This window comes from Onychomys torridus, chromosome 16, assembly GCF_903995425.1.
Source record: "Onychomys torridus chromosome 16, mOncTor1.1, whole genome shotgun sequence".
NCBI classification, from domain to species: Eukaryota; Metazoa; Chordata; class Mammalia; order Rodentia; family Cricetidae; genus Onychomys; species Onychomys torridus.
In genome coordinates, this window is record NC_050458.1 from 23,239,657 (window position 1) to 23,263,422 (window position 23,766).

The 23,766-nt window shown below is 35.6% G+C and overlaps 1 protein-coding gene across 1 annotated transcript; it reads right to left on the reverse strand.

Moving 5' to 3' along the window:
• Positions 1–778: 778 nt before the first annotated feature.
• LOC118597098 (solute carrier family 22 member 22-like) lies at positions 779–21,378 on the reverse strand. The gene is given in 7 exon segments (XM_036208366.1): positions 779–849; positions 2,662–2,864; positions 7,138–7,223; positions 7,225–7,247; positions 13,579–13,793; positions 15,923–16,038; positions 21,025–21,378. Coding segments are annotated over 7 exon segments (1,068 nt in total).
• Between the last annotated feature and the right edge of the window lie 2,388 nt (positions 21,379–23,766).

The window sequence follows — 23,766 nt, forward strand, 5'->3', positions numbered from 1 at the left end:
ATGAAACAATGACCTGACCTAGAGGCTTCCAGAATGTAAACTATCTGAGCCTTATCATCATGTCTAATTTGTTTATTCCAATCATGATTTTATTAGAAAATTTGCAGAAGGAATGCAAATATTGATCATGTGCTTTTTAACATCTGGAAATTCACTGATATTACCCCTCACCTGATGTACTTAACTCACTGTTCACTACTAAAAATGTAAGAAAAAATGTCTGAGTTATAATCCCTAGTTATGATGATGCTCAATTCTAGTCATTATGAATATATTTTCTTTGGTGTCTACAAACATGGTAATTCATTATACATGTGACTGTCAATATGTGGGAATTTTTAAAAGAATTACCAAGAAAATAAAAATCATAGTAGTGAATTCATCCTCTAAATGATTATCATGTTGTTCAACAAAGTCTCTAAATTTCCTATGCTATTCTCATCAATATTTTTAAATCAAAATATACACATTTCAAGACAAGCACAGAATGAGAATCAATTGGTTTCTTGGATAGTTTGTTCTTAAGTTTAAAATAACCTGTTCTATTTAATACTATGAAAAAGTATTTATTGCACAGATTTGTTTTAATTATTTCATGAAAGGAACCTGTACTCCTGGTTTATAAATAAATTTTCATCTATGTTGTGAAGATTTGCTTTTGCAATAGGTTCATTTAATAAGTGTATTTGTGAATGTCCTTCAATGGGTGAAGTCTCTAGGGTACAGAACAGGACAAAGAGGATTTGTATTTGTGGAAACCCTATGGATTTTGGCTTCTTTAGCATCCTGTAGTTTCCAAGAAATCTTGCCCTTCTTTTTCATTAATGCTTTTATTCATCAATCTGTTCCAGGAATAAAAGAAACAGAAATGGTAAAAATACAGAAGTAGAGATTATTTGTACTACACAAGCTACACATCTCTCAAATATTCATTCAGACTTCCCAACATATTCTTAAAGAAATAGTCTTTAATTAACATGACCATTTTAAAGATGGCCAAGTGAAACTCTAAGTTCTCTTGTAACTCACACAACTAACACAGTTACTAAAAAACAGAGTTTTTAATAAAAATATCAAAATCTTTACACCTTTATTCTATACTCATTTTAGCATATCGGAAAAGTATTACTTTCCCTGAATAATTCCCACTTTATGAAAGAAGATGTATGAAACATGAAATACTCATTTCATCTTGATCTGAAAACTATAGTCTGAAGATCAAAAGAGCATAGTGGACATCTGGCATGTCAGTAGATCTATGTCAGTCATTAATTATGTCAGCAGCTGGGACTTGGGTATACAATGATGAGATGGCAACAAGTTCGTCATGTGGAGATGACAGTTAAGGTGGTATATATAGTATGCTTTGTTTTAAGAAAGCAATATCTTACTGATACCAAGTAAATATGTATGTGAATACTGTAATGGTTAGCTTTAAATTTTAATTTGACACAGCCAACAGTCACCTGAGAATGGAGTCTCAGCTGAGGAATTACCCAGATCAGATCAGACATGTCTTTGCAGGGGGTGGGGGGTCATTGGTTGTTGTAGGAAAGGCCAGCCCACTCTGGGCAGCATCATTTCCTGGCCAGGGAGGGGCTCCTAGCCTGTGTAAGAAATATAGCTGAATATAAGCCCAAGAGCAACCCAGTAAACAGTAATCTTTCCTAATCTCTGCTTCAGGTTTCTTGACCTCCCTCAATCATGGACTGTAATCTGGAAATCTAAGACAAGCCTGTTCTTCACCTACATGGCTAAACACATTAGTCAATGTGTTTTATCTCAATAACTTAAGCGTTTTGTTGCATCTTCATTTGTGTCCCCAAAAAGGTATCAAAGTCTAATTCAATTAAATGCAAACTTAAATATTATCTGGTTATGAAACCTTTGAATAATTTACTTAAACTATCTCATGTTTCATCGATATATTAATCATAAAAGCACTACAGACCTTAGGAGGTGTCAGTACTAATTACGTGGGAAAATACAAATGAAATTCTTCTAAAAGGGTTTGTAATTTTCCATGCTGATGAAATAGGAAACAGTTAACAAAATGTTTATTATATCCATTGCTGTTTACCACGTCAATGATTGATGTTTCAGGAAAAGATAGATTATTTCATCAAAATCTTCTCATAAATATTACATGCATAGTCTCATATCTATGACCACCACCATCAAAACATTGTGTTAAAAGTTTTAAGGGTCTAAAAATTATAAAAGAAATCATTTAAATTTAAGTATAAATAACATAGCTATTACTTTATTGGTTACTGCTATGTCACAGGTACTTGGGAAGATTTAAATTTGATTATGCAACTATAGTGATAATGCTTAATATATAACATTAAAGACCACTAGGAAAAGCAGAAATAAAACAATATTTGGTTTCAAATGACTTGGGCTCCATATCAAGTTTTTTCTAACACTTTCTGTGTATTTTTCATATATATACTTCTGATTTTATGTAATATATATATATATATATATCTGAATAGATAAATGATATACAGATATAAAAAACCTATTCAATTTTCTATCATGCAATATAGAAATTATGTATTCCAAGTCACAGATTATATGAAATTATAGACAAATAAACACTTTTTTCAATGGCAAACTTATATCAGGATGCTAGGGGATTTGATATTTAAATACAAATATATATATAATCCTTGATAGTGTCAGAAAGTGGAAGATTGAAAGTCTCTGATAGAAAGTAGATGTTGATTGATGCCACTATGGGTATGATCCCACAGAGAATCATAGGAAGGTGTACAAAATACTTTCTAGTAACAAGTACTAGTGCAGCTACTAATGTTCCTATTCAGGAAACAGTGTAATAAACACTAGTTACAATTGACCTTAAAAAGTAGACCAGAAATGAAAACCTGAATCTATAAGTTTGGTCTCAATTGTATCATTTTCAGTACAGATATGCAAAATCACCCATGGCCAATGTGGATTTTCCCATAATTCAGTGCTATTATGATTATATGATATATCATATATACTCCAATGCCTTCTAGAGTCCCATATGGACACAGATTGCTGCTTTTCGTGGATGTGGTATGAGGTGTTTAAAGTTTCTGTTGTCCACAGAGTATACAGCCTATTGTGATTTTAAGTTTTCTCATCTTTAAAATGGACAAAACAGATACTGTATCAGTGTTACTTGATAATATGAGATGAATTAAATTTAAAATAAGCAAGAATAATATTTTAGTGTGTAGTATCTGATATTTATTTTTCCTCTTTATTTACACTTCAAAAGAAATTCTTAAGTCTATTTACACTTGAGTTTGGAGACCTGACCTTACTTTCTTCCTTCTTTTCTTTTCAGGTAAATCTTGACCTGGTATATGGACTTCCATCGAAAATTTTAGCATATTAGTTTAAAAATTAGAGGATCAATACTTACTGATGGCACTTTCCTATAGAATTTATAAGATGATATGTTGCAAAAAAAAATTGAATCTAAAGAATAAAGGAAGTATCTTAAAAATTTAATCTAGTAAATAATTCAAGTTCACATCTCATTTCTTCAAACAATTACATGAAGTTGCCATTTTACATGTATTTTCTCATTTGGTTTCCACAAGAAAAAAAAAAAAAAACCCAAAACCAAAACCAAAAAAAAACCTATTTGTCCAAGTGGGCATATTTTATGGGCATTAAATTACAAGTGTTAAAAAGTTAATTACTAAAAAAATTAAAGAAGCCATAAAATACCATTAGCTCACTTGGGGGGTTGGGGATTTAGCTCAGTGGTAGAGGGCTTGCCTAGCAAGCACAAAGCCCTGGCTTTGATCCTCAGCTCTGGCAAAACAAACAAACAAACAAACAAACAAACAAAAACCATTAGCTCACTTGGGATCATATGTGTGTCAGTACATAGCTAAAGAATGGGTACTGGGGAGGGGATAGCTTCAGAGAATTATTTTTCAATTATTAATGATAATTTTTTGCAGATGTAGTATAGAGCATTGAGACTACACATAAGAATTGCATATTGATGACAAAATTTGCCAAGAAAGTTCATTTTCAGTTGTGTGTTAAGTTATTTCCCACAAACAATAATAACATTCTAATACAAAGAATATGAAGAACCTATGAGTAATAATGGATAAATGGAGTGCCTGTATTATTGATGGCTAATATAATGGGAAAGCTTTAAGGATGCATACTTAACCAATAAGCAAACTACCTATACACAAAGTATGATGGTTGTCTATTCATACCTCAATAAAATATCTTTCTAAAATGTTAGCTTTTATTAGGTAAATTCAAGGTTGTCTACCAATCATGTCTTGCTGTTAAATGCCCTGTATCCCACTAAGAACTTTATTAAATCCTCTGCAAACAAACAAAAGCATGATATGTCCTTCTGTTCTAAGAGGATGGAATCCCTGAAAGTTATATAAATATAGACTTATTAAGAAAGTTCTTTTTTTTTTATTTGTGTGGTTCAAAATCAAGAGTGACAGTTGATAATGGAGAGTTTTGTCTTCAGAGAGTGTGTAATATTGGATAAGAGTAATAGGAAATTTTCACTGATTAATTAAAATGGTGCAGCATCAGTGGAAAATTGGGTTACATCTATCTGAGTTCCCAAAAGGGTTAGATGAGAATCCTCAAACAATTAGACTTCTGCCCAGGCACTAGGATGCTCTCCATAAACTGAAAGCAAAGCTCCATTGCCGAGGACAATACCCAGACAACTCATTAAACATGGAGAGGTCAAGCTAGTGCCTACATAGAGCCTTCAAACCTTCTTCCTAGTATCTTTGATACAGGAAAGTAGTCTACACAATACCAAAAGATAAACATAAACATCAACTCATCCACAAAAGTTTTGATCTTCAATGATTTCCTGTCTGCAAGATATGCTAAGGCAATAGTGTCACAAAGCTTGTGAGAGTAACTAAACAATGTGCGATTTGATGTAAGACTCACACCATGAGATGGAACCCATACCCTATAACAAGAACCAGAGACTATATAGCCCAAAGACCTAGGGTAAAATAAAATACTACTGATCTTAAAAAAAAGCAAGTAGTGATAAAATGACTCCTAATGATACTCTGCTAAACTCATGGATCAGCACCTTCTTCAGCCATTATCAGAGAAATTCCTTCCTACAGCAGATGGAACCAAATACAGACTCACAGCCAGACATTACACAGAGAGAAACAAAGAAACCTTGGAACACTAAGCCATAAATGGAATGTCTTTGCCAAATCCCTCCCCTCCGAGCTCAGAAGAAGCTGAAAGAATGTAAGAGCCCGCGGGGCATAGAAGACACCAGGAGAACAAAGTCTTCTAAATCAGCACGAGCAAAGCTCACATGAACTAACAAAGACTGAATCACCATGCACATAGCCTGCACAGGCTTGCTCCAGGTACTCTGTGTATATATTATGGCTACCAGGTTAGTGTTTTTATGGGATTCCTGAGTGTGTGAAAGAGTGGATCTCTGATTGTTATGCTTTCTCTTGGGCTCTTTGCCATCTCTGTGTTTGTCTTGTTCAACTTTGATTTGATAATACTGGATGTTGTTGTTTTTAAACCTCATTCTATTTTATTTTGTTATGTATTATTATTATCTCTTAGAAACCTGTTCTTTCCTAAAGAGAGACAGAAATGTAGTGAATTAAGATGGGAAGGGAGGTAGAGCAGGGAAGGAGTGGGAGGGATAGAGGGAGGTCGACTCATAACCAGGATATACTATGTGGGAAAAGAATCTATTTTCAAGAAAAGGGAGAAGGAAGAGAAGAGGGAGGAGAAGAAAAAGGGGCCACCACAAAGAAATATAAATAATAAATCAACAAGCATAATTTTCAGTAACTTTTCCAAAACACGTTTGCTTTGTCACATTGTCTGATATGGTTTCATTATACATGAAATGGTTTAGATAGTAAAAATGTTCAAGATTCTCTACTGAAAATAGAAAGCTTAAAAAGTCCTTCTATGCTAATGGAAAATGCATCAGCAAAGATTTCTGAAATGAGGGCTGTGCTTGGCAAACACACATGGAGTCTCAGTTTTGCAAAGGAAAGGCAGTCCTGATCATGAAGCTCTAATCTCCTGAGATACACATGCATATTTAAGACTGTGATAGGACTTGTCATGGTGCTGTACATCATCTGTTCCTTAATATGCAGCATTTTGGTTTTGTACATGTAAACATTTCAAGATGGCACCTTTTCAAACTTTGTACACAAGTGGTACTTGAGCCTCCAGAGATGCAAAGTAATAGGCTAAACTGGGTTGTTATTGTAATCCTGAAGAGATATAGTAAGAAGACAATAGTAGTCTCTGTGCTGAAATTTGTATATGGTCAGAGTTCTCAAGGGATCATGATGTAGAGGGACTCGGGAAAACATGACAGAATATTTTTACCTACTAAATTATTCTATCAACTACTATGTAAATGCTAACCTTTCATCTCTGAATATTGTTGGAGGATACTTTCTATTTTTTTAAGTTTTATGTTAGCTTATGAAGTGTTGAGTTTAATTAAGATGTCCATTATGGGTGGTGCCATTCCTGGCATGGTGGTCCTGGGTTCTATAAGAAAGCACTCTGAGCAATCCATGTGAAGCAAGTCAGTAAGCAACACCCCTCCATGGCCTCTGCATCAGCTCCACCCTCTAGGTTGCAGCCCTGTTAAAGTTCTGGTACTGTATTTCTTTGATGATGAACTGTGATGTGGAAGCATAAGCTGAATAAACCCTTCCTTCCCCAAGTTGCTTTGGCCATGGTGTATCATCACAGCAATAGTCACCCTAAGAAACAGGTAATCGAAACTAAACATCAGCGTACACTTTAGCGCTAAACCACACTATAAATCATGTAGACCTAACAATTATCTATAGAATGTCCTAGCCCACAGAAATAAAATACATGTTCTTCTCAGCAGACCATTAAGAGTGGGCTGTAGACCAGCCTGTTAGATATTTTCTTAATTAGTGATTGATGGGGGAGGGTCCAGTCCATTGTGGGCCTCATAGGATCTCCTCTAAAGTAGAATACATCCTGGCAATGCCTTCTAAAGTGTCCCCTATTTCACTCATTTAAATTTTCTTGACGCTTCCAGGAGTATTCAGGGTGAAACTTTGCAGTTTCTTTTCTTACCTGAGTACTGTTGGTGTGAGTTCCTGAGTGTAGGCAATGCTTATGCAGGTGAAAGTTGCAAAAGATCCTTTTACCAAAAGGAAAAAAAATAAGGTGTAGGACATGCATCTCTGCAAACAACATTAATAGAAGAAAATGATTATTTTTACCAATATTTGTTGATCTCTAGTTTAAAAAATTACAACTTCTTTCTAAAACATTAAACACTAGGATGTTATGTGGAATCAAGCACTGCTTTTTTATTGAAAGTATATTCTGATTATGATTTCCCCTGCCTTAACTTCTCCTAGAGCCTCTCTACCTCCCCATCCACCCAAATCAAAACTCTTTCTTTTCTCTCTCATTAGAAACAAAATAGACATCTAAATAAAGACAGAAAAAAATTAATAAAATAAAAACAAACCTGAATATAGCAAAACAAACAAATTAGCAAAAAAAATACCTTTTTTTAAAAAAATTGAAATAGCATTTATAAAATGAGCTTGTCTCAACATAATTAAGGACATATATGAAAATTCACTGCCAACATCACATTCAATACTGAAATATGAACTCTTCCCCAAAGATATGAAACAATGTGTGTGAAATCCAACAGAGTGAAAATGTAATCTATACAATAGAAACAAACACATACCTGACAGTATTAAGCTCTACAATATTAAAGAACTCCTAAAACTGCATAAGAACAATTCAAATGACTTGGGTAAAAAATGGACAAAGACATCAATAGAAACAAAAAATAGAATACTTAGAAATGATTGTTCTGAGTGAATAAGTCCTGAGTGAGTATGTCCTGTGGAAATGAGCAGGCCATTTCAAGGAGAGAGACTCATGACAAAATAGCAATGCCTACCTTCTTTGGAGAGTGAGACTCTCAGGGATAGCAAAGGCTGCCTCTAGTCCATGTGAAAATGTTGACAGTGTATGCAGAAAATATTCACCATTGCTTCCCACCCACCCACCCCCAAAGACATGTATAATCTGAAGACTCTCCCCTATAGAGGGTGCTACTATTGAGGTTAGCTAAACCTACCTCCTTGTTCAGCTGTATATAATAATTATGCCTCCTTGTTTATTTGTATGTGATAACCCCACCTTCTTGTCTAGCTGCATGCACTCACCCTACTGTGTTCAAATGTATGCAATAAACACAGTGAGCTTCCAGGACCTGGAGTTTCCCCATCAAAGAGCCCAGTCTATTTGATCCCAGCTCTCTCTCTCTCTCTCTCTCTCTCTCTCTCTCTCTCTCTCTCTCTCTCTCTCTCATACTCCTTCCCTCCCTTCCCTCACCCCTCTCTCAGTTTTTCTGTTCTTTTCCATTCCCTTGCCACTCCAGTCAGGTCAAGTCCCTGAAATCTGTGCAAGTATATATGAAAATGTAAAGCCTATTTGGGAAATGACTACTGGGAGGAAGTTTGATCTGTTATGAAGGATAGTTGACAGATTTTCATCCATACACTTAGCAGGCAAGGGAGAAATGACACGTTGTCTCTGGGATTAAATTATAAGTTTAAATGTGGTATGCTCAGAGAACAAATATATACTTTGGCCCCCTGTCTTGAGCATGAGAAACAATTTCTTCCTTATCTTATGCATTTTGCATGCTAAACAAATACTAAAATAGTTGACAGATACAAAACGTGTAAACCTTAACTTATTGTTTGTTATAAGATTCACCTTTTGCCCTTTTAAAATGTAATCTCTCTAGATAGTTACATTAAAACAAGAAAAATCTTTGCATCAGCGAATTCCCAAGTTTTAGAATTGGTTTCTAGAATATTTATTTAATGCATACAGTTATAGCTTAAATGTGAAATGTTTCCTAACAGGCTCATGTGTTTGAACACTTGTTCTGCACCTAATGGTACTGTCAGTGAGGATTTGGAACCTTTAAGTGGTGGAGTATGCCTGGAGTGTGAAGGCCCACAAAGGTTTCCTAGTGAGATCTGGGCTTGCTTTGCCCAGCATGCCTGCATTAGAGGATTGCTTAACCATGTGCATGGTTACCAGGTGATTGGAAGGGTCTGCACTTGGCTGAGATAGGGGGAGGTCTTTGCTCCATCCCTTGGTATTCCTATAAATAGCCCTTTAGAAGAGACAGAAGGGGCTGGTGGATAACAATCCAGGCCCCCCTGAGGCTGTCCTGTGTTTCTATCTGTTTCTCTCCCCTCTATCCTTCTACCTCTATGTTTCTACTTTAATCTCTTATCCCTCACTCCTCAAGGGTTCCTTGTCATATAAAACTGGTAACAGGTCCCCACAAATGGCATCAGGAACAGAGACAGTGACTTAGCAAAAGGAGTGTGAGGGGGCATCATGGGTATAAGGGGACATACCCAATAATTAATTAAAAGGCGACAGTATTTTATTCTTGGGAGTGAAAGTTAGGCAGTGGAATGCTGAAGTTGAAGTGTAAGGCTGCAGGATATATTTCTCTCTATCTAGGTTTCTTTTTTTTTCTCTCTGTCTTAATTTCTACCTGTAAAAATTAAGGAAAAATGTATAAGGAAGAATGTAGGATTATAGTGTAGAAAACACTTAGGATAAGAAAAAATATATAAGGTAGAATATATAAATATAGTGTAAGAAAAAACTTAGGATAAGATACGCAACAAGACAGAGAAACTATGTCCTTGATTTTTTCCAACTGTGGGATTATGAATGTAAACTCCTGGGGAAGAATCAGAGCAAAGTCTATCAAAGATGAGAAAAATGAGCAGAATAAGACTCCTATGAAAGCTTTTGGCCTGCGGACAGCTTAGATTTAAGTCCTGAGTGGCAGAGGAAAGAGTTTTCCCTGAGATAGCCATGGGTGAAATAAAACATTTCACTCCGCTGACTCTGCCACTGTATGAAAAACGTCATATAGTCAAAATCAGCTTCCTTTGGGCCATGAAGCCAAAGTTTAGAGAACAGAAGTCTGGAGGAAAATTTAGCAATCTCTCTCTCTAAAAAACTAAAAGCTTGCTGGGTGTCTGTTATGCACACCTTTAATCCCAGCACTGAGGAGGCAGACCCAGGTGGATCTCTGTGCGTTTGAGGTCAGCCTGGTCTACAAAGCAAGATCCAGAAACAGGCACCAAAACTACACAGAGAAACTCTGTCTTAAAAAAGCAAACAAACAAAAATTCCTAAAAGCTTTTCATACCTTTCCTTCTCAGATTGTTTTCTTTCTGTCAGGGCAAAAATTAAATTCACCTGGAAAATCTATCAGAATAAGAAAATCACCTGTAATTGTTCTAGGGAAAAAAAAAAAAAAACCTCTTGGAACAGGGCGAATCCTCTCTGCTACTCCTTTCTCTCCTTCAAGCCAGAATTAGAAAAACAGCATCCAGAGTCACTGCAGCCAGAGCTTATGCCTATGAACCACAGCAGAGATGGTGTGGGAACCTGGGAGGGGCTGTTATCATGGAAAATACAGTTAGCAGAGCCTGATCCGTGCAATGGCATCAGAAACTCTGTATCTTGGGGAGGAGACAAGCCAGGACAAGACAATAATCTATCTGGGAGGGAATGTCTCGAGTGAAAAGAGTGAAAAGGCCTTTATTTCAAGTACTTTTATTTTCTTTCACTGACCTGGTAAGGAGGGGTATAAAACATCAAGAAATTTTCACTTCTGGCAACAAGCATCTGAGTGCACACAGACAGGCAGCATTTGTCCCAGGGATGGTGCTGTGGATATCGCTCTGTGTAAATAAAGTTCTGATTGGCCAGTGGCCAGGCAGGGAGTATAGGCGGGACAAGAGAAAAGAGAATTCTGGGAGGTGGAAGGCTGGAGGGAGAAAGACACTGCCAGCTGCCGCCATGACAAGATGTAAGGTACTGGTAATCCACAAGCCATGTGGCAAAGTATAGATCAAGAGAAATGGGTTAATTTAAGATAGAAGAAGTAGATGACAAGAAGCCTGCCTTGGCCATACAGTTTCTAAACAATGTAAGTTTCTGTGTGTTTACTTGGTTGGTTCTGAGCATCTATGGGCCTGGCGGGTGAGAGAGATTTGTCCTGACTGGGCCAGGCAGAAAAATTCTAACTACAGGATGGTGTCAAGTGAAAATCTTAATACTGACTTAAAAACATCATATGATAAAGGAGCAGAAACTTAATTTTGACCATGTGAATGAAACCAGGAGAGTTACAGTCACCATTGGCTGCAGCTGAGTTTTCTTCAAGAATCAGAAAGGCAACCTTGGAATTGTAGTTTGAAAAGTAGCTTGGGAAATGTAGTGATGATATAGAGAAAGGTAGCTTGGGAAATATAATCTATAACATGGTTCATAACATTGTGAAGATATAGAGAATGGCAGTTTGGGAAATGTAGTCTATAAAAGACATACCAGTATTGCACTGTCCCAATAGCTCTGTTTTTTCAGATAAAAATGCTATTTTTTCCCACATGCTTTGTTAGGTCACCTCCTAGGAATGAGAAACATGTGAACAACTTGCCTGTCAGGTGGGGATTATTTGCTATGGGAAATCGAGACACAGGTGATGCCTGTCAGGAGGCAATTAAGATACTAATGATGCTGGGAAATTTGGGTGTAAATAAACATTATGGGCAAATAAAAAATTAAGAAGCAGAAGGGGCTGATGGATAATGATCCAGGCCCTCCTGAGGCTGTCCTGTGTTTCTGTTTCTCTCCCCTCTAGCCTTCTGCCTCTATATTTCTACCTCAATCTTTTATCCCTCAATCCTCAAGAGTACTCCAGGGGAAAATGGGAGCTGGTCTCCCACACTGGAGGAAGTGCATCATCGGAGATTTGAGATTAACAGACCAGTCCTGCTTCCAGTCCCCTCTAGGTTTCTTATTACACCAAGACGGTAGAAGATAAAGTTTCAGCCACACATTCACAATTTCATGGAGCCACTGGCCATCATACCTTCCTCAGCATGGTGGTCACTATCTTCATCAGTGAAAAAAAAATAAACCTCTTAGTTACTTCCTTTCAGGTACCAGTAACAACCACCACACACACACACACACACACACACACACACACACACACACACACACACACACAAAGAGCTAATGGACATCACACACCCTCTTTTCTTTCTAAGGAAACTTTCATTCACCTGATCCCATCTCCAGTGTAGACTAATCATTGTTCATTGTTTCAGCCTTACATGATTTAAATAAATACTATGAAATACAGTCATACCAATGGTTCCCAATTAGAAGCCTGCATTTTCTATTAGTGAAAAGTTGCAATAGACTACTTACTAGATCAAGAGAATGAAATACTCTATAAGCAAGTACCTCCTTATCTCTCACCTCCTCGTTATTTACATTATTTACAATGACACCACATGTCCTCCTTCCACTTCTAGTGCAACTTTTTGGTGCAGTTCTTCACCAAATAATACCTATTTGGCTTTATGGGTTCAACATTGAATGGCACTAGAGAGATCCTCCAAACTACCTGTTTGTAGTTACTGTCCTTTCTGCATGATATCCTCATGCCAAGCACATATTGCTTACACAGGCCTCCCAGACATGACTTTTTTTTTTCATAATTGATAACACATAATTAGTCCCTAATAAAATCTGATGTACAGATCCCAAGTTGAAAGGAAGCCATGAAGTTGGGATTCTTCTTATTAAGGAATTCATAGCCTTTAAAATGTCCAGATGTAAAAGTAGAGTGTAGGGCTAGTGAGATAGCTAAGCTGGTAAAGGTGCCATCAAGCCTTAGGATCTGATTTTGGTCCCTAAAGCCCTTGCAGTAGAAGGAAAGAACCAACTACTGCAGGTTATTCTTTGACCTCTGCATATAAACTATAGGGCATGCCATTTTCCAGATAGAAACTTATGAGCTTCAGCCCCCTCTTGCTATTCTTAATCCAGTACAAGAGTTCACCATGCAGCCCATATCTATGACTTCTTCTGGACTCACTTTTTCTTATTCTGAAATTTGGCTAGAAATAAATCTCATTGGAGAAAGCTATAAATTTTAACTTTGATTGTCCTGTGGAAATATCACTTGTAATGATTGTATCCCTTTCACTGGTTTCATACAAATAAGTAAATAAAATAAATAAATATTAGGACATGAAAGCTCCTTTAGAAGAAATAAATTGGGATCTGGAAAGACAGCTCAGCAGTTAGGAGAAGCTACTGCTATTGCAGAGGACTAGACTTCTTTCTCAGCACCCATATCACACAGCTTATGATGAACTTCCTGTAACTCCATTTCTAGGTTATCCAATGAGTCTGACCTCCAAGGTGCAATATGCACATTCACATAACAGTACATTCACACGTTGCATGCACATGTGCAGATGTGTGCAAACATGTATAATCATATAACATACATTTTTAAAGAAATATAGTCTGGTGCTCTTCTAGGCCATACAGTGTAAGTTGCATTTACTATTTGAAAATCTATGGATACATGGATATGCATTAATAATAAGATTCTAAACACTGAGAAAGTCTCACCTTCAGGTAGAAATATCGTGATGGTAGTACAACTCCCAACTGTAAGGAGTGAGAAAGCAATTGAAGGACGACGGCTAACATTTCTCATTATAAAATATGTGAGTAATTTGATGGGTGTGTCTACCACTCCTAGGAGAATCTGGTTCAGGAAGATATTGTTTCCCAAATTTCGAATATCCAACAAGATGCCAAACGTGCTGAACACTTCTGCAAATCTGGAAGAAAGCACACAGAGAGGCATCAATGAACTAAGGCATCAAAACATTTTATTATGGGGTGTGTGTGTGTGTGTGTGTGTGTGTATGCGCACATGCGCGCATTTAGGATCCTTATTTCCTTCAAAGATGCAACTAAAGCCAAATATTACAAGTATGGGGTGAAATAGAGTTTTATAATGTCACAGAAATTACTTGGAAAAAATATGAAAATAAGATAATGATAAAATTATTAATAAATTGAGTAGTTTATCTAAGTAAATTTATGTTAAAAACTCTTTGAACTTGGACCACTGCTCTGATAGACTTTACATCTGAACTTTGTTGTGATCCAAAGAGAAAGTAGATAAATATGTTCCTAAAAGATGCATAATTTCTTGAAAATCATATTTGTTTGGAGTTTAAAAATCTTTATAAAACATTAGACTGCCTTATAATTTTGTTATAATTAAAAAATAACACATCATGAACTAAATCTTCTGAAAACTTAAAAATTGTGGTAATTTTTAATTTGAAATTATGACTCTATATATATTATATCCATTATAATTACTATATATAATAATTATATATAATATATACCATTATAATGAGCAGAACAAGCTAATATATATGAGCAATTGATCTAGGTACTGCTCTACTTAACATATCACTTCAAATTTATGTTTTAAATAATATAATTTTATGATTATAAGTTGCTTCAAAGATTATTTTTCTACATTCATTTTACATATAAGGTTGAAGACATAGATTTCTCTTGTTTCATTGCATATTACACTAATTGTTATTGACTTAAACAACATTATCTTGTGTATATGGGTGTTTTTCCTTCATGTATTTCTGTGTGCAGAGGTCACAAGAGGGATCCTCTAAAACTGGAATTGCAGAAAGTTGTTAGCTGCCATGTTGGTGCTAGGAGCTGGTCCTCTGGAAGGGTAACAAATACTCTAAACTCCTGACTCATCTTTTATTTTAGATAAATAAATGAAAAATAAATAGAGCCATGAGTGTTAACTCAGAACTGAAGGAATAAAGATAATTTAAAAATCTATGTAGCAGTGTATTCATTTAATATGTATTTTTTGCAAGATGGTAAAGGCAGACACTTGAAAAATAAGATTGTCACTTTATTTTCCTACTGTTTGAGAGATGGTAATTTCTTCATTTTAAAAGTATAAAGTGATGGTACATTTCATGTATCTTTGAATTTTCTTACATCCCATTTCTGTTTTTACTATATATGATATCATATCCACACATTATTTAATGTATTTACTACATACACATACTAAAGAACCAGGTCTCTGAAGAGCTCTTCTGATGCCTGTACTTCAGTTTACCAAATACCATGGTGAGAAGAATGAGATGTTTTTGTGATCATTTTCTATACAGAAAAGCCTGGGCTCCAAATCTTCCTCTTGCAGCTCTTGACTCATTGTAAAAGTTTATCATGTAGTATGTGTATGTTCAGGAAAGTCAGATAATTTCTCCTGAAGTCATTTTTCTTATCCTGAATTTGGACTAGAAGTAAATTCACTAGAAAAAAAAAAGCTGTAAATTTTAACTTGGATTTTCTTGTGGAAATGCATTATTACCTGCAATGATCTGTCCCTTCCACTGTTTTTATGTAATTTCCCAATGCACTGCCGAGATATATATTTGGAACAACTGAAGGTCAAGGAAGGTCCAAAATGCATGCTGCTTAGCCTTGAGCAAAACTTGAAAAAACATTTGTGTGGATTTGATTCCAATGTTATGCATTTAAGTTTACTGCATTGCAGTATGAATAAAATTGACCAATTTAATTGAAAACCTGTTTTGTCTTCCTCATTATTTAGTGAAACTTAGTTTGGGTCTAAATAGCCTTTTTAATCTCATGTTTACATTTCTTCAGTCCCTGTAAGTTGCAACCATCCCATGAGGCATTTCAAAACAAAAAACAAAAAACAAAAACAAAAACATGACCCATATAAATTCTTTTTATTCTTCCCTACACAGATTTGTATTTTCTTTCTAGTGCCTTGAATAAAGGGAGAGATGTTTGTTTACCCCAGATGTTCCTCTAAAGGATTAGCATGATGCTGAAGCAGTTGACAGTGAGTTGGAGGAGAAAAGGGCAAACTACTTACATTACACCGGAATAACAAAGCACTATTTTACGCATCATGGGATTAATAATCAAGTCCTTTATTCTGAAACATTTGCTGGTTGATTTCCCATCTTCCTTAAGTTTAGATTGCAAAGCCTTCAAAAAAAATCAAGTCAAAATATTTAGGTTGAACAAAAGTTTGAAAAAAATCCTCACAAATTATATTCCCCACTCCTCAGGGCTGTCATAAACCAGCAACAATTATCTCAAAAACTAGAGTGGTGTGGATTGTAATCAAACCATCTAAAAAGAAAGTAGGATTGGCAAAATGGCTTAAAGTGAAAGTTCTTGCCACCAAGTCTGATGACTTAAGTTCAATCCCAGTATCCACAGTTCAAGTTCAAACATGACTAGCCATAGTAGTCCTCTGACTTCTATATGCTCTTCCTGGCAAGTGTGTACCCAACACGGGTACACAAAATGAGAAATAAATGCAATTAAATTTTAAATCAAATAAATAAAAATAAATTTTAAAACTTTTAAATGAATAAGCAAATGTTATATATGTTATGAAACTATTACCTAATTAGAAATCATAGAAATTACTTTCTAATAAAATCATAAATTACTTGTTTCTTGTTATCAACTATTGGTGCAGTCTGATCTGAAACAGTTATAACTAACTAAATGGTGCTCAAACTGAAAAAACACTCCTTAAGAATTCCCATTGTTTAATTACATATGATTAATTAATAGCTGCTTTTGGTTTTAGAGACCTACAGAGGTTTCTTTGTGAGAACATACTCAGGGTCCAAGAATCTGAGCTTGCTTTACCCAGCAGGGCTGCATAAGAGGATAATTTGGCCACAAGTATGGTTACCAGGTATCTGGAAGGGTCTACAATTGGCTGTGTGGTGTGCTTTGGTCCAACAAGGGGGAGGTCTTTTGCCCCACCCCTTGGCATTGTTATAAAATGCCCTTTTGAAGAGGCCAAAGGGACCTTTGGGTTTTGATCCAGGTCCTCCCAAAGCTATCCTGTCTTTCTCTTCTTCTCTTTCTAAAAGTTGCTCATCTCTCTCTCTTCCTCACAGGAACTCTTTAAAAGGTAAGATCTGGCTTCCCACACATGGTGAATCAAGTTCTATACCTAGTTAACTACTAGAAAAAATCCAGTTAATTTTTATTGTATCATTACAGATTTTTATATATCTTATATTGCTATTAATTTTATGTGAAATTAATGTTCAACAAAAAAATCTACATTAAATATTAACTTCAGGGCTAAATATTTTTAAATATTTTAGCTGGTTGTTTTTAATATATTTTTATTAATTCTTGGAGAATTTCATGCTACATATCCTTTAGCTAATTGTTTCTATGGTTTAAAATTGAAAATATTATAGAGTGGTCAGGATTGGAGAGACTTATATCTAGCTATTTATATATGATTCCTGTAATTGTAGACATCTGAAACACATATCCTCAACACATCTTATTGGATCATTTTTCCTCAATGTGTTACACAATGCACTATATCCAGGACACCAACTACTTATTCAGGTTATTTTCTTTTTTCTTAAATATCTACAATGATTATGATTCACCCAGCAATCATATGAATCCATCAAGACAACCAGAACTTGTTAGACATATGAAAAATATTAGTTCACCATAGAAATAAAGGAGTATGGTGCATTATATATATATATATATATTTAAATTATAATAACATCATGCCTATCATGCCTTCCATTCCCTCCAGTACATCCCATGCACATCTTTTATCTCTCCCAAAACAATGTCCTCTTTTACATTGTTGTTTTACACACACACACACACACACACACACATATATATGTACTAAATATATTATATATATATATATATATATATATATATATATATAATATACATATATGTGTGTGTATATATATATATTCCTATACATGTAAATACCACCAGCTCAGTCCATATAACATTGTCTGTGTGTATATGACCTCAGGGCTGAGCATTTGGTATTGGATAACCAATTGGGATAAGGGAAGCTTCCTAAGAGTAGAGCATTTCCCCATGGTGAATTTTACAAATAAAATCCCCAAAGTGTTCATTTTGTTTTCCATTTAGAAAATGTTTATAACATTCATATATTATAATATAATATTAGGTTTAAAATCAAATTACTATGCAGCCTCCCTTCCTTCCACGCCCAGTGTGCTGCATAGAGTGTGGACTTCTGAAATACCTGAACACATCCCTCTACTCAGTTCTTTTCACCATTCCAACATGATCTTAAGATAATGCTGAGAACTCACAAATGTCAGGAATATATTTTTATAAAGGGTACTTCCATATCCGTGTTCACTGCTGATAAATTTAAAATAGCTAAGAAATGAAAGCAGCCTGAAAGTGGTTCCTCGCTCCAAATGAAGAGATTTGGGATGACAATGCACACACAGAGATAGATTATCTAACAAAAACCCAGTACCTAGCACAAAAACATCATTTCCAGTTCTTAGTCCATGCAGTTCAAGAAACTTCCACTACAAAACAGGAAATTGATGTTGCCTTGGTTGCCTCCTAGAGGTTAAAGCTAATTCCCTTTTGCTACAGACATCATGCACTTTGTACACAGGACTCAGCAGATCTGAACTAGATCTAACCTTAATACCTGCCCCAGGGGACTAGCTGCCATAGTCACAAGAAGGTGCTGTGTAAGCTGCCAAAGGAAGAAAACAACCAATATTCCTACCCAGATGTGATGCCTGTGAATTACAGCAATGGCCAGCATCACAAGGTATCACTAATTGTGTGATAGTGGCGCACATACCTTGGTGGCAAACAGCTTTCTAATTGGATTTAAGGCCCACTCTACAGGAAGGAAATGATACTTAATACTGGAAACTTAGCCAGCTACCTAGAGCTAGCAAGTCAAAGATCTTAGAGGAGAAACTTCTACCATCAACTTACTAGTATAAATTGCTAGTATGAAGTGCATGCTAAATATTTGTCCTTATATCTATAAGTATGGTTATCATCCCTGATCAAACAAAATTCTCATGGCAAAAGACATAAACCATTACAGAAAATCACAACTAGTCAAAATATAAATAACAACTAATCATAAGTTGATTCATCTACTTCACAACTGCATTGAATTAATACCAGTTTGTAAATACAGTTAAAATGCAATGTGTTGTATTCTGCTCAGCTCTTGAGAAGTAGCTTCTAAAGGATAATCATAGCTATTACAGTCTTTCTGCTCCTGTGAGACTATGTATTCTTTATAGGACAGGAAAGCTACACCATGTCTCAGAAATATGAAAGTCTAAACAAGATCTGAACAATGAAAATATCAGTTACCATACCAATATGGATGGTAAAAATCTCACAAGGCACCACCCCTGGATAAAGAGCTTTATGCAATCAATAACCCTGCTTAGAGTGAGAAAATCAGTCCCTTTCAGGGATTAAGCCCTAAGCAGTTAGGCATTGCAATGTGGTCAATCCTAAAAGCATACATGTGTGCAACAGTAAACGGACTTAGCAGGTTTTATTTATATGTGTGTGTGTGTGTGTGTGCATATAACAACAATATTCAAAGAGAAAAAGTAAGCAACAGAGATAACACATGAAAATAGAAGAACTCATTGGTAGAGAAAGGGGAGGAGCAGGTTGTAAGGGAATAGGATATAATAATAGGGAATTGAAGATGACCAAAATATATTTGCATAAGTAAAATGTCATAACAAAACCCGTTACTTTGTACAATCAATGAATGCAAATAAAATGGAGAAGAGATACTAATATACAAATAAAGATTATATATATTCAAGGCCTAAAAATGTCATGATTGCATAATACTTCTAATCAGATTAATTTCTATTTCTATCATCGTGAACATGTACCTTATATACTGACAGTTTGCCTGTCTCATCACTGTAGTATCACTCTTTCAACAACAGCTTCCCAACTTCCTTCCCCAGTCATCTGAAAGCATTATTCTACCTTTGGGTTCAATGAGTTCAACGGTTTTGGGTTGTATGTATAAGTCAAATCAATTTGTATTTTCCTTTCAGTGTTTTGTTGTTTTCACATAGAATACTGTCCTTCCATGTTGTTTATGATTTTATATGTAGCAAGAGTTTCTTCTTCTTCTACCTGGATAGTAAAAATAATTTTCAAAAAATCAAAAAATTGTCCATATGTCTATATATTGGATATATATCACATTCATATATATAAAATCACATCCTTTTTATACCTAAGTACTTTTAAAAGAACCCAATATCCCAAATCATCTGCAAAATGAAAATCACAACCAAGTCTAGCAATAATGATACTACATTCCCTCAGAGCATCTTTTATTAAAAAAAAAAAAACTAGTAGAGCCAGGCTGTGGTGTCACAGGCCTTTAATACTACCACTTGGGAGGCAGAACCAGGTGGATCTTTGTGAGTTCAAGGCCAACCGGGTCTACAGAGCGAGATCCAGGACAGGAACCAAAACTACACAGAGAAACCCTGTCTTGAGGAAGGAAGGAAGGAAGGAAGGAAGGAAGGAAGGAAGGAAGGAAGGAAGGAAGGAAGGAAGGGAGGAAGGAAGGAAAACTAGATAGATAGATAGATAGATAGATAGATAGATAGATAGATGATAGATAGATAGATAGATAAATATAGATAGATAGATAGATAGATGATAGATAGATAGATAGATAGATAGATAGATAGATAGATAGATATAAATAGATAGATAGATAGATAGATAGATAGATAGATAGATAGATAGATAGATAGATAGAAGTACCAATGTGGGAGAATAGTTTGAGAGAAGTCAATCTGCATCTCAATTAAGAATAATATAGTTGGTATTCCTCAAGAACATTTTAAAAATTTGTCAATCCCTCTTCTGATTCTAAATCCAAGGAAAAACATAGATATTTGTCTCTTATGTCCATAACAGAATTATTCACATAGAAAGCTATTGGAAAAGGAAGCACTCATCAATGGAAAATCATTTTGTTGAAAACTGTTTAGCCTTGGCTTTCTCAAATGATGTGTTTGAACAAATGATAAGCATGTATGTTTTTATGTGATAGAAATTATCAGAAAGAAAACAAAAATATACTCTCAAAGTACTCCCTACCATGGACTTTACACTAGGGTTCACAGCCCTGGCAGCTTTATCAGAGGCCAGAGTAATCCTAGGGACCCTAGGGATTACACTGCTCACGACCAGCTTAACCCCTTTAAGCCTGTCCAATGCCCTAGAGCGCACCCCCACCCTGGGACTCATATCCCATTCTATTACTTTGAAATTAGTCTTCAGCTTTACCAGAAGGCAGGCAGGATCTAGGAACCACAGATTGTACCTGCTTGCTCTCTTTAGCTCCATATCAAGGCCTATAACTTCAGAAGTAGATTTTGGCTTTATAATTGCACAGACTGGATCCAGAGCCCACAGAGTCCTGGCAGATGTACTGGAGGCCAGTCCTATCATTTTGGACACATCTGCACAAGCTTGGACATGATTCAGAAGGGGGCTGCTGGGTTTGTCCTTGAGCTACTGTGAGGTTGAGCTAAGCTCTCTATGTTTGTTCTCCCCCTTGACCCTGAATGTGAGGGCCTTGGAGATAAATGGCCCTTTGTTGGAAAAGGCACCTGTTAGCCCTTCCCAGAGAACTGGAACCTAACTTCAGTTGTGAACGTGGGAGAGTTTAACCACTTCATGGTGTTGGTTCCTCAAGAAAATCAATAAAATAGATACAGCCTTATCCAAACTAACAAAAACATAAATGAAAAGGGGGACATAACAACAAACTCTGAGGAAATACAGAGAATCATTAGGTCATATTTCAAAAACCTGTATTTCATGAAATTGGAAACTCTAAAAGAAATGGACAAATTTCTTGATAGATAACACTTACCAAAGTTCAACCAAGACCAGGTAAACAATTTAAATAGACCAAAAACCAATAATAAATAGAAGCAGTCATTAAAAGTCTCCCAACCAAAATATGTCCAAGTCCAGATGGTTTTAATGCAGAATTCTACCAGATCTTCAAAAAAGAGCTAATACCAATGTTCTTCAAATTATTCCACAAAATAGAAACATAAGAAATATTGTCAAAGTCTATGAGGCCACATTCATCCTCACACATAAAGCACACAAAGAATCAACAAAGAAAGATAATTACAAACCATTTTCACTAATAAACACTAATGCAAAAAATAATCAATAAAATATGGCAAACTAAATCCAACAATACATCGAAAAGATCACCCACCACGACAAAGTAGGCCTCCTTCCAGAGATGCATAGACAGTTCACTGTATGAAAATCTTTCAATATAATCAGCCACATAAACAAACTGAAAGGACAAAACCACATGACATCTCATTATGTGCTGAAAAAAGCCTTTGGCAAATCCAAAAGCCCTGTATGATAAAAGTCTTGGAGAGATCAGGGATATAAGGGGCATACCTAAACATAATAAAAACATTATACTACAAACCAATTGCCAGCATCAAATTAAATGGAAACTGAAAGCTATTCTACAAATTTAGGAACAAGACAAAACTGTCCACTCTCCCAATATCTATTCAATATGGTACTTGAAGTTCTAGATAGAGCAATAGCACAACAAAAAGAAATCAAGGGGATACAAATTGGAAAGGAAGAAGTTAAAGTATCATTATTCATAGATGATATGAGAGCATACATAAGAAATCCCAAAAACTCTAACAGGGAATACCTACGGCTGATAAACTCTTTTAGTGAAGTGACTAAATATAAGATTTGGGTGGTTCAACATACGAAAGTCCGTCAATGTAATACACCATATAAACAAACTCAAAGAAAAAAAAACCACATGATCATCTCACTAGATGCAGAAAAGGCATTTGACAAAATCCAACAGCCCTTCATGATAAAGGTCTTGGAGTGATCAGGAATACAGGGAACATACCTAAACATAATAAAGGCAATCTACAGCAAGCCAACAGCCAACATCAAATTAAATGGAGAGAAACTCAAAGCAATACCACTAAAATCAGGAACAAGGCAAGGCTGTTCCCTCTCCCCCTACTTATTCAATATAGTACTTGATGTTCTAGCAAGAGCTATAAGACAACATAAAGACATTAAGGGGATACAAATTGGAAAGGAAGAAGTCAAGCTCTCCCTATTTGCAGATGACATGTTAGTATACATGAGTGACCCCAAAAATTCAACCAAGGAACTGATATAGCTAATAAAAACCTTCAGCAACATTGCAGGATACAAGATCAACTCAAAAAAATCAGTAGCCCTCCTATATACAGTAGAAAAACAAGCTGAGAAGGAAATCAGAGATACATCACCCTTTACAATAGCCACAAATGATATAAAATACCTTGGGGTTATGCTAACTAAGCATGTAAAGGACCTATATGACAAGAACTTTAAGTCCCTGAAAAAAGAAATTGAAGAAGATGTCAGAAAATGGAAAGATCTCCCATGCTCATGGATAGGCAGGATTAACATATTAAAAATGGCGATCTTACCAAAAGCAATCCACAGATTCAATGCAATTCCCATCAAATTACCAACACAATTCTTCATAGACCTGGAAAGAATAATACTCAACTTCATATGGAAAAACAAAAAACCCAGGATAGCCAAAAGAATCCTGTACAATAAAACAATCTCTGGAGGCATCACAATCCCCGACCTCAAGCTCTACTATAGAGCTACTGTAATAAAAACAGCTTGGTACTGGCATAAAAACTGACATGCGGACCAATGGAATCAAATTGAAGACCCTGACATTAACCCGCACACCTATGAACATACAATTTTTGACAAAGAAGCCAAAACTGTACAATGGAAAAAAGAAAGCATCTTCAA